The 12,778-nt window shown below is 43.4% G+C and overlaps 1 protein-coding gene across 2 annotated transcripts in view; it reads right to left on the reverse strand.

The window, feature by feature from the left end:
- The window catches only part of LOC141265126 (ATP-binding cassette sub-family B member 5-like), a 762,083-nt gene that overhangs the window by 558,863 nt on the left and 190,442 nt on the right, over positions 1-12,778 (reverse strand). For both annotated transcript variants that reach the window (XM_073677803.1, XM_073677802.1), the window contains exons 2-3: positions 10,057-10,178; positions 8,779-8,839 (exon numbers count right to left, since the gene is read on the reverse strand). In XM_073677803.1, coding sequence (XP_073533904.1) covers positions 8,779-8,839; positions 10,057-10,178 — 183 coding nt within the window. The remainder of the gene's footprint in view (positions 1-8,778; positions 8,840-10,056; positions 10,179-12,778) is intronic.

Here is a 12,778-nt window from a genome sequence, read left to right on the forward strand (position 1 = left end):
TATTATTCAGAATCTGCACCCTACTATTCGTCTGTCTCCACACCTTCCACGCACACGATAACTACACTCGATACTTGATTTTTGCACTTGAACCTACTGGCTGATGACCGAATCATGCAGTCTTATATGAAAATCCCTACTTATTATAATTGCCTGACCTGACATAACAAGCACTTTTCACCTATTGTGTCCACCCATTTCCTTGTTGAATGTAAGCTTGCGAGCAGGGACCTCACTCCTAATGTAACTGTTTAAACTGTCTTACCTTGTATTGAATTTATTGTATGTACATGTCTCCGCTTAATTGTAAAGTGCTGCGAAATATGCACTATATAAATAAAAATTATTATTATTACTGTTGGAAAAAATGTGTATCACGCGAGGGTCTTGCCACAGACACTTATACATGTGCCATGTGGGCAAGCTGCAAAAAGGCAAATGTTCTGTGTTCCCAACAGTAGAAACAGTACCCATCCTCTCCTCATGCTGACTCGCCTCCTCCTCCTCCACCTCCTCTTCTCTAGCCCATCCAGGCTGGACAGACATGAAGCTTGGATTGGATGTCCCCTCTGTAGCATTACGAGTCCCCTCGGTAGCACAGAAAAACAGGTCCTCTCCCTCCTCATCTTCCTCATCATCACCCAATGTTGCCTCAGAAAATTGGCTGGGCTGGGTAGTATCACCCATTGGGAAATCTGGCTCCATACCAACATGTTGGGCACTCAAAGCTTCCTGTTTGAGATTATGCAGTGATTATTTCAAGAGACACAGCAGCAGGATGGTTACGCTGATAATAGCATGATCACGGCTCACGAGGTTGGTGCAGTACTCAAAGTTCTCAAGAACCTCACAAATGTCAGCGATCCACACCCACTCGACAGTTGTTATGTGTGGTGGCTGACTCTCAGTCTGACCTGCATACTGAAGCTGTACCAGCTTGCTGATCTTTAAAGCCGCCACTAGGTTACGCCCATTATCGCAGACGACCAGACCAGGTTGGAGATGCAGCGGGGAGAGCCACTGATTGGTCTGTTTTAAAGCTTGCCACAGCTCTGTTGCAGTGTGTGCTTTCTGACCTAAACAGATCAGCTTCAGCAGAGCGTCTTGCCACTTTACCGATGCGCTGCTGCACAGGTCCCTGCTAGGCAGTGATTGGGAGGGTAATTCAGCAGAGGATGAGGAGCAGAAGGGGAGAGAGGAAGTGGAATATGAAGAGGTGGAAACCCTGACAGAAGTTGGGCCCGCTATTCTTAGCGTGGGTGGGATGTGTGATGTTCCAGTTTGCGCCTTTGTCCCACCCTCCACCAGGTTTCCCCAGTGTGCCATGACAGAAATTCATCGTCCCTGTACACAAACAATTTGTCCAGGTGTCTGTTGTTAGGTGGACCTTTCTGGCGTTTGTGAGAGCCCGGTTCAGATTGTTTAACATGTGCTTGTGTAATGCAAAGATGGCACACCGGGCAAAATCGTAGCGGCTGGGAACACTATATCGTGGGGCAGCCACAGCCAAGACATCACGGAAGACTGTGTTCCCACAAGCCTAAATGGCAACATTTCCAAGGCTAGCAATTTGGCAATGTGCGAGTTTAGTAGTTGTGCCTGTGGGTGCGTGGATGGGTATTTAAGCATTCTTTCCAAGTTCTCAGGCACAGACAATTGGACGCTTTGCTGGCACAAGGAAGTGTCCCTATGCACATTGTACAGTGGACAAATCTGGAATGTACAGTAGTCCTACCAAAATAATACTTGTCATTGGAGGCCCTTGTCACAGGTTGTGCCACACTGTGACTGAGATAGGGGATACATATTCAATAGAAATTTACACTGACTGTTGATGACTGACTGATGGCCCTCTGAAAACTTGAATTGAGGGCCACAATTATTACAGTACTCCATCAAAGATAACATTTGTCAAGGGAGGACCTTGTCATGGAATCTTCCTGCACCTATGACACAGCCCCCAGCCCCAGGAGTAATTTTTGGAAATACGATGTACATTCTGCACTGGACCATGTAGTACAGTATCAAGAAGTCTTCTCTTGCTATATAATCTGGGGAATATTGACAATCAAAATCTCTAAGCCATTTGGAGAAGCTTCTCCAACCCATCCTGGAGGGGGGGCACCATATATCATTTGTCCATTGACTTGCACAAGTAATATATTTGAGCTCGTCATCCATTTGACTAGTGCAGCTTTATTTTTCCGGTTCACAAAGTTCAGCCATACTTTAGGATCGTAGGCCGCACTCACTGCTACCTTTAGTGCTCCATGTCTCTTGGCCTTTTCTCTCTGTTGTCTCTGCCCTTAAATTAGTTAAATAATAGTGAGGGCCCTACAATATGAATAAGTGAGGGCACTCTCAAATGTACACAAGAGGCACCTCCAAAATTTCTAGAGGAGGGCACTTCAAAATGTATGTTACAGAGCGACACGAGGGCTCTCACAAAACCCAGCTTTCCTGCCTACTGCAGGCCCTCTGAACATTTGAATTTACGGCCACAGTATCACATGGTGGTGGAGGAGGAGGGGTCAAGCCTAACGCTACAATGCACACATTGTAAACTGCTATGGAATATGTATTCCACTATCTGAGTGTCAATGATGGAGGGACTGCCCAAATGTCTAAGTAACAGCTGTTGCTCCAAAACGCATGTTACAGAGCCACCTGAGGCCTCTCAGGTCAAAGATCAACATACCTACTAGTATGTTCTAGCTGTGCTTGTAAAGTGCTGGGGAATAGCGAACTAAAAATGATGTATGACAGCGGGACCTACAAAATGTATAAGTCAGGGCCCTCCCAATTGTAAAAGGCGAAAAAAAGCCACAACAGTATGTGTGAGCAAACACTAAAAGGGATATTTTTTTGTTTCTCTGGTTTATTTAGCCTTATAAACAAGTGATTATGTAGGAAAAACTGTTTCTTAACCTTTTTGGCCTGTTGAATGCAATTTAGGTTAGGATCGGTAGTTGTTCTTGTGTGTCTGTAAAAGTGGCATAATACTGCGACAAACTTATTCCCAGAAACCATATGTGAGTTAGAAATGCATGCAGGCATATTCTTCAGGCTCTTGCCATTCTGTTTTATCACTTTCCCATCCATTTCAGCCTTTTCCTCAGGCCCCCAGACCTCTTTGTAGGGTCCAGCAGAAAATTACTCGCATTTCCCATTGACTTACATTGTACTTGCTATTAAGAACGAATTTGCGTTTATTACAAAGTACTCATTACGAGTATAGCGATTACAAATATTACGGTACTCGCTCATCGCTAAGTAGGATCTTTGTTTAGTAAAAAAAACAGACTCACCAATGTAACCTCAATGTAATCACATTGTTCAGCTCCTGCACCTCCTCCTCCAGTTCGGCCTCCATCTCCGAAATGACCACATCAGTCACAAGCTGAAAGCACTGCAGCACTGCCTTGGACAAGTGGCAACAGACTGTGCTGAAGATAACATGCTTAATGCTTAGGTGACAAACCGTCCACTGCTGCAGAGTTGTTGAAAGCTGTAACACAGCAGCCTGATCTGTGGCTCTCACCGCTGAACATACAGACAGGCATGGTCGTGTGTGACAATGGGCGGAACCTGGTGGTGACGGAAAAATGACAGCCGGAGTAGATACGGTTTCCCTCTATGCCAGTCCTTTCACCGAGCTAAAGAATATGGCTGTGGTTAAATACAACTCCCACTGAGAAGCAGTTTCAAACAAAAAAACATTGGGCCCATCAGAGGAGTTGATTCTGAGGGCCCACCTTCCTCCCCCGCTCAAGAACAGCAGAGCAGCTACAAAGTTTGCGCCTATCGTGAACTCTCCTGATGGAGAAGCCAGGGCCCACCCGATGATTCTCTGGTGGGCCCGTGCAACCCTGCTGAGAAGCAGCCCTGGCTAAGAAATGTGTTTGGGAAGGTTCCCGGACACTCTATGGCTGCATTTTTAATGTGGACTGGCTCCGTACCATCCCTGTCCACATTCACCTGTCCACGTGTTTGTGGTTAGGCAGTAATTCCCACCTAAGTGCACTGGGGAGGGCACGGGTGATGTTTTTGGACCCGTGCTTGTGAAAGGCGGAGACGACACCAGGAGTAATAGTGGCGGCTGGGGACTGAGTATGGACACCCGGCCACCGCCGCCATAAGGTTGTGGACAGCTTCTGCCTCCACGAGCCTAAAAGGCCACATTTCAAGTGCAAGCAGCTGCCCAGAAATCTGGCAGTTTATTATTGAGGCCTGTCGATGGGTGGGTGGCTGGCTGCATACTTGCACTTGCATTCCAAGTAACAGAAAACTAAGCAGATGGTGGCCTCTATCATCATCATGGCCTCACCTCGGCACTATAAACTTTCCTGATCGAGAAGCCAGGACCCACCAGAGGAGTTTCTGGTTTTCTGGTGGGCATGTCCAACTCTGCCGAGAAGCAGCCCTGGCTAAGAAAAGTGTGTGAGAAGGTTTCCGGACACTGTACGGCTGCTTTTTTAATGTTGATTGGACGTGCTTATGCATGTTAATTCTCAAACCGCATTGCAGATCAGGCCATTGCCCAACTCTGTAGTCATGAAATTAAAGGCGCAAAGAAAGATGTTTGTGTGTCGAAGCACCATCGACAAGTGTGAGCTGATGTTGGATGGGCTGTCATTGCTTATGCAACAAGCTGCATTAGAGGACTTCCTGGGAGAAATGACACTCAGAGTAGATACGGTTTTCCCCTATGCCAGTCCTTTCACCAAGCTAAAGAATATGGCTGTGGTGAAATACAACTGTCACTGAGAAGCAGTGTCAGACTGAAAAACATTGGGCCCACCAGAGGATTTGATTCTGAGGGCCCACCTTTCTCCCCAGCTGAAGAGCCCCATAGCAGCTGCAAGGTTTGCGCCTATCATGAACTCTCCTAATGGAGAAGCCAGGGCCCACCCAAGGATTCTCTGGTGGGCCCATCCAACCCTGCCGCCGCCATGAGGTTGTGGACAGCTTCCGCCTCCACGAGCCTAAAAGGCCAAGTTTCAAGTGCAAGCAGTTGTCAAAAATTTGGCAGTATAGTATTGCAGCCTGTGGGTGGGTGGGTGGCTGGCTGCATACTTGCGCTTGCATTCTAAGGAATAGGGTAGGGACAATGGAAAGTGACGCTGGGACAAGGATGAGGATGGTGATTGTTGCAAGTCTGAAACAACAGGTGCATGGCGGGAAGCATCTTCGCATGCGCCAAGGATTACTTATGATGGGCACGCTTTTAGGCAGTGACCTGGCAGTCAGAGATGCTTCCAGGGGTCTTCCCCATGCTGTTCCTATGTCTTTGCAGCACTGTATGCATGTGTGTGATGATGTGTCGCACACCACATGGCCAGATAGGGTTGTAAAATGTTAAAATGACATTTCCTAGTGAATGCATTAGTCTTGGTTCAAAGCAATGCAAAAGTGCAAAAACGCATCAAAAATGCTACGTGTGAACATAGCCCAAGATGTGGAGGAGCATTTTGTTTTTGGTTATTTATTTTGTCTTATATACAAGTCATTACCCTGGAAAGGATGTTCTTTAACTTATTTCCCAGGAAAATCCATTTGGGTTTCGTTTTAGCATGTTCTATTGTGAGTCTGTAAAAGTGGCGTAAAGCCTCTGACAACATTGTGGACAGTAGTGACCTGGGAGTCGGAAATGCTTCCAATGGTCTTCCCCATGCTGTTACCATGTCATTTGAGCACTCTTCCCATCGATTTGGGCAATTTTTAGGCCCTCTGCAGACCGCCAGTGGGAGCCAACTGAAAAATGCTTCAGTTTCCCATAGACTTACATTGGGCTTGTTACTCAGAGCGAGCACTCGAGCATTCCAATTTGCTCGACTCAAACGAGTACCCGTGCATTTTAGTGCTTGCTCATCACTAATCCAAGCCCTTTTCAATTGCTGCTGACTCCATCTCCAAAATACCTCAGGGATCTGCACATTCCTCAACCATGAATCTAGAAAAACACCAGTGCATGCCCTCATCATCTCCCATCTCGACTACTACAAGCTCCTGCTCTGTGGCCTCCCTACTACCACTCCAATCTATCCTAAACTGTACTGGCCGATTAATCCACCTGTCACCCCGCTATTCCCAGGTTTCTCCCCTCTGTCAGTCCCTGCGCTGGCTCCCTGTTGCCCAGAGACTGCAGTTGAAAAGCCTAACTTTGGCATACCAAGCCTTCGAAAACCTGTCTCCTCCATACATGTGTGACCTAGTCTCCCTCTACTAGTTACCTGCATGCAACCTCCCATCCTTCCAAGATCTCCTTCTTTACTTCCCTATTATCTCTTTTTGCCACAATCGCATACAAGATTTATCCCGTGCATCTCCCCTACTGTGTAACTCTGTACCCCAACAAATCAGACTGTCGCCTACCGAGGAAATCTTGAAAAGGAAGCTGAAGACCCACTTCTTCTAACAAGCGTACAATCTGCGGTAACCTTAGCTCCAGCATACCGCTGCACGACTAGATGTACACTGACCTACTGTATCCTCACCCATCCCTTGTAGATTGTTTGTGACCCGTCACGGGCAGTGTCCTCTATCCTCTTGTACCAGTCGGTGGCCCCTTTTCACATGTAAAGCGCCACAGAATAAATGTCATTAGAATAATAATAATATAGTACTTGTACTCTAGGTCAATTGATGGCACTTTCCTGGTGTTTTCCCCTAATTTGATGTGTTTTGGCAGCTTTTATATTGTGTATGCGTTTATTTTTGCCCCCCATTGAATCCTATGGCGTTCAGTAATGTTCTGCGAATATTCAGCAAATAAATTGGCAAATATTGCAAATTTGACGATCGGAATCCAAACTGAACATTGAAACATTCGCTCATCTCTACTTATGGGTGTATTCAGAAATAATCTATTACATCTTGTTGATCATACTGAGTTATATTCCTTGCTCGGGCAATAGTCACAATCATAGGCATGTGATACAATTAAAAGCAGTTATGCACAAGTTTATTATACTTTATGGCCCCAATTCATCATTGCCTTTGCACATTATTTTGTCTAGTTTTGCATGTTTTGTGTCTTTTTTTGTTTGTAATAAATTAATTATTCTATTTGTGGCTTTTTTTTTAAGATTATTTTATATATGCTCATCTGTTTTTTATTTTCTGCTTTGTGGGCAAACTTTAGTGATTCCAGATACTTTCGTCTGATTCACCAAATTTTTAAAAAGCAACAAAATTTGGTGCAACCACCCTCCCCAGTGTTAGTTGAAGTAGGCCAACATTTATATGCAATTGTTGCACTACTTTGTGAAATGTGCTAGTTTTTGTACTAAAAGGTCGCAAAAACAGGTCAATACAGAAAAAAGACTATTTTTGATTTTGTGTCAAATTCATGAAAGGTGTGTGGCATTTTAAAGAATCTTATTTAAAAAACGGCAACTAATACCACAAGACAAAAAAGGAAAGCGACTTAAAAAACCCTGCAAATGATGAATCAGAGCACACTGTTTGTTTTCAACCCTTCCTATACCTTCTTTAAAGAATACTTTGAAAATGTTACACTTCAAGTAAAAAAGATGTTTTAATGTGTTGTAAAGTGATAAAAGTGATAATATACTTGAATTAAGAAAGCTCAATTAAAAGTAAAGGGGTACTCCAAGAAGATAACAAATTATTGTAATATCTACACCTTCATAAACTATTAGGATAACATGAATAGTGCTGTTTTCCACACTCACTCTACCTGTAATTCTATGTGACGCTGCAGCTGCTCCTCACTGCTCCCACTCCATTATAGTACTTTACGTCACACATCAGGGGGCGTGGCCTGCTCGCCGATAGTAGTGCAGCCAGCCCCCTGATACTATCTGATTGCATAAAGTGTGATATTGGGAGTGTGACATGGGTGTTGCCTGCGCCCGGCTGCTAGTAGCAGCAGCCAGCCCCCTGATACTATGTACTGTTAAGTGGTCTGATATTATCAGGGACTGGCTGCTGCTACTAGCAGCCGGGAGCAGGTCAAGCCCACATCACACCCCCAATATTGGACTGCATACAAGCAGATAGTATCAGGAAGCAGGCCGCTATTAGCAGGGAGCAGGCCATGCCCCCTGATATTTGACATAACATCCCACAAGGGAGGGAGAGTAATGAGGAGCAGCTGCAGCATCACACAGAATTACAGGAAGAGTGAGGGTGAAAAACACTCCCAATATCACACTCTATGCAAGCAGATAACTATTCATGTTATCCTAATAGTTTATGAAGGTATTGCAATTGCAATAATTTTTTAAATCCCCAGAGTACCCCTTTAAGATATCAGGTCTAGTTCTGACTATAAACTTCCATTAGTTTTAGCTTATTTTCAATATTAGCATATCAGTGCCACGTATCAAAGAGACTGGCTGACTGGATTACATCAATAGGTAAGCCAGTCCCCTTCTTTGATACTGCTGAGACTGAAAGGATTCAGTCAGTGTCCTTGAAGAGTGCAATTCTTGAGATCCTGGAGATATATTTCAAGTTTGGAATAGCTTTTTTTAATTCAAGAATATTATTACACATAAGATTTTTTTTCACTTGCCAAACATTAAATCAATTTTCTTACAACAGGACACCTACTTTAAAGGTGTTCTATGCACTTTATAAATAAAACTATTTAGCCATAAAATAAGTCATATTATATTAGTATAATAATACATGGTTATACACAATCAACGTACAATTGTAAAGTTTTGTGTGTCTTATTATTGTTTATTAATATCCAGTTTACAAGATTTATATATTTACATGTATTCCATAATAAAACGGTTTACTTACAATTTTGATGGGACCAACAGCCTTTGCTTCCACTTTGTTCCCATCTTTTTCATTTTCCTGCCTTAAAACAAGAAAAGTACAAATTAAAGCGATTATCCAGTAAAAAAATATCCTTAACAGTGCTTAAATTAGTAAGTTATACAACATACTAGAAATGAGCAAATCTTTTGAAATTCGAATTCACTGACTTTGCCAAATTTTCCCCAAAATTTTGATATATGGCGAATAAATTTCAATACTGGTAAGCTTGTAATTACTCACAAAATGCTTGTGCGGGAGAGGAGAGAGAGAAAGAGAACCCCACTAAATATAAGGGCTTACAATTTATAGGTGAGAGAAGTCTCTGCTGATGATAAAAGCTCACACTGTACAGAAGAGAGAGGACCCTGCTGAACATATGAGCTCACACTGTACAGAAGAGAGAGGACCCAGCTGGCCATATGAGCTCACACTGTACAGAAGAAAGAGAGAGGACCCTGCTGACCAAAAGAGGTTACATTGTACAGGAGAGAAGAGAACCCTGCTGATCATAAGCGCTCACAATGTACAGAAGAAAGAGAGAGGACCCTGCTGACCATAAAAGCTCACACTGTACATGAGAGAGAGGACTTGGGAGAAAGAGATAACCCTGATGACTATAACAGATTACACTCTACAGAAAAGAGAGACTTTGGAGATGGAAAAAGAAACTGCTGTACAAACTGTCTTCCGCTGGGAACCTCTGATTTCTGATGACCCAGGTATTGACCACAACTGTACAAGGTCTGCTAATCTCATAGCTGTAAAGCATTATAGGAAGGCCCGAGCGGCAACACAAAATTAAGCTAGGATGCTCTTTGATGCTTCAGCGGTATGGCAAATGGTGCCTGGCAGGTTTTATTTGTTTTGTGAACCATGAATGGAACCTCAAAATGTTCGAATTTGTGTGAAACCATGAATTTCAGGAAATTTAACTCGAACGTGATCCTCCATGAATAGATCCGCTCATCTCTACAACTGATACTTCTATTAAGAAATGCATAGTGGTCTTCAGACAGCTTGTGTTGGGTCCCTTCTAGCTTGTGGATAGCATTTCCTGTGTCAGCCAATCGTCAGTGCTTTGCATCAAAAGAATTGGTTAACTGACATGTTTCAATAGCTATTGACATTGATATGTCACAGCCAATACATTCGATAACATTTTACTCAAGTCGGACAGTAAAGTTTTAATTTGATTCTCAAAACTTATTTTTTTCATGCTAAAGATGCCCTGTTTCTGTCTGAATACACAATACATACGCATTTTGTTTTTGACTTTCATCCAGTAAGGATTCTGTTGTGGGTTGAATGTTGTTGATCTCTGTGTCCCCTTCTTTGATATCATTCCTTTTCTTACTTCCATTGGACAACCATGAAAACCACTGCAGAATAGAAAATAACGGATATGACATATGTAAAATATTGAAATAACATTGTAAACTATTAATTAAACAGATAAAGTCAAAAATTAATAGCAGTTAATAAACAATGCTACCAACTATGTTTCTTGAGGTCACTTTCATAGTTCCGACAGGAGACATGGACACAGTAACATTTATAAATTGTTATTTGGAAAAAGTCGCATTTCATTAATCAGTCTAAAACATATGCATAAGTAAAATTGTCAAGGAATTTATTATTTTTTTTAAAAAGGCAGCAATTTATCATTTTCAGTTTTTTTTTACGTAATTTTTCTTTTTTACTGTCTTGTGGTATTTACGGCTGTATAAAGTGCCAAATTCATCAAAATGTAGCATGCGGTTAATGAATTTAATTTTGATTTTTGATTTAAGTACAGAAAATTACTCGAGTGCAGTTGTGCCAAATTTTGCGACTTTTTTAAAAAGTCGCAATTGATGAATCAGACTCCGCCCAAGAAGTGCAACAAAATAAAACAAAATGAGTACATATGAAATAGACTTAGAAAAAGTCGCAAATAGTGTAATGAATTTGGTGCAAACAAAAAACAGGCACAAAAGCAATAATGAGTCAGGGTCAAAGACTTATAAAACAACTTTAAAAGTTGTTCAAACATATCAAGATTGAAGAATAAGTTGCAAATACTAAAACCAAGCAAATTACTCCAGAAAATTGGAGAAATAGTTGTGATGAATCTTTGCTTTAGGATTCTATATATTTCAAATATTTGTTCACTTTTTGGCCTCTTTCATACGTCAGTGTCTACTGGAGACACATACACATGTAGACCCATTCAAATCAATGGGTCTGCGCACATGTCAGTGTGTTTCCACTGACAGTGTGTCCATGGGCAAAACATGCTGAATGTCCATTTTTTGCACACCACAGGGGCCGCAAAACATCCCAAACACGTGTACACTGATGACACAAGGATGACATTCGTGTGTCATCAGTGTGACACGTACCGGTGCCAGGGAATAGGCGGCACAATTCTCTGATCATTGTCCCCTGCTTGTGCTGCAATCAGCATGAGCAAGGGACAATGTTGAGAGTAGTATTCTGCTCCTGCTGTCTGCAACAAGTGTATAAATAAGAATAAAATAAAAAAATCATTATACTGTTGAGGGCACGGCTAATGTTCTGGGACACGTGTTTGTATAATGCGGGGATGGCACACCTGGATAAATAGTGGTGGCTTGGGACCGAGTACCGAGGGTAGGCTGCCACCATCAGGTTGTGGAAAGCTTCTGTCTCCACTAGCCTAAAAAGCAAAATTTCAAGCGCAAGCATTTGTGAAATGTGTGAGTTTAGTAGTGTGGCCTGTGGGGCGTTGGCTGCGTATTTGCACTTAGGTTCCAAGGACTGGGGTAGGGACAACTGAACACTGCGCTGGGACAAGGAAGTGGTTGCTGATGGTGCGAGTTGAGAGTGTGCAACGACAGGTGCAGGGTGGGAGACATCTTTGCATGCACCATGGACAGGGGATTGGCGTGCACGCACAACAGCAGAGCAAACAGTGGTGTCACACGCAGACACTGTTTTTGGACCCTGGCATTCGGCCCACTTAGTCGGGTGCTTTGCTGTCATGTGCCTGATCATGCTGGTGGTGGTCATGCTGCTAGTTTTGCTACCCCTGCTGATGCTAGCCTGGCAGATGGTGCAAATGGTCTTTTTGGGGTTATCTGCAGAGTCTTTAAAAAATAACCAGACTTAAGAAGACCTTACAGTAGTACTGGCAACTTTCATTGTGTTGGTGTTTCTGGGGAACGGTTGTCCGCCTTGTGTCTGTGGCCACCACACTGCTTGTTCTTGCCTGTTGTGGTGCTGTGCCTCCCCTCCCCGTGTGTGCTGCTGTCCTCGCTCTGCATGTCACCTTGCCAGTTTGGGTCAGTGACTTCATCGTCCACCACCTCGTCTTCCACTTCCGCACCCTTGTCCTCCTCCTGAGATTCTGGCAATTGTGTCTCATCATCATTCACCTCTTGCTACAGTAATTGTACTTTCCCACCGCTGTCTTCGTGTTACCATGGCTGCTCAAATATTTGGGCGTCACTACACGTGTTCTTCTCTTGCTCCGCTTGAAGCTGGCTGGGCGAGAGGCCCGAATCTATAAATGGATAAGTGAACATCTTTTTGGAGTGTCCAAGTGTGGGATCAGTTGTCTCCGGGCACTCTGCATGGTGGGAGGAAGGAGGATCAGGGAGAGGAATATGCAGTCCAGACTCACGGCTACTGAGACTTGACTGTGTGGAAGACAGGGTGGTGGTGGTGGCAAAGTGACTGAAAGCATTATCTGTTGTCCAACCAACAACCAACTGCTCTGGTTCAATAGTGGTGTGCTGCAGTCCCTTAGCAATTTGGACAGGAAGGTTGAGCGACAAGATGTTGGTGTTTGTTGTGCCACAATTTCAGCTAGGCCATTGCCTCTGCATGCACCCTCACCATAATGTCCACTTCCCCGTCCCTTTCCATGTGCCTTGCTCATTTTAAATGGAGGATAATATTTTCCACATTCACTACAAATGACTGGACTTGTACCGCAGTTATAAGTGATACGTCTGAT

Source organism: Phyllobates terribilis, unplaced genomic scaffold (genome assembly GCF_046119375.1).
Source record: "Phyllobates terribilis strain yellow unplaced genomic scaffold, ASM4611937v1 Scaffold_4__5_contigs__length_816908805, whole genome shotgun sequence".
Taxonomy (NCBI): domain Eukaryota; kingdom Metazoa; phylum Chordata; class Amphibia; order Anura; family Dendrobatidae; genus Phyllobates; species Phyllobates terribilis.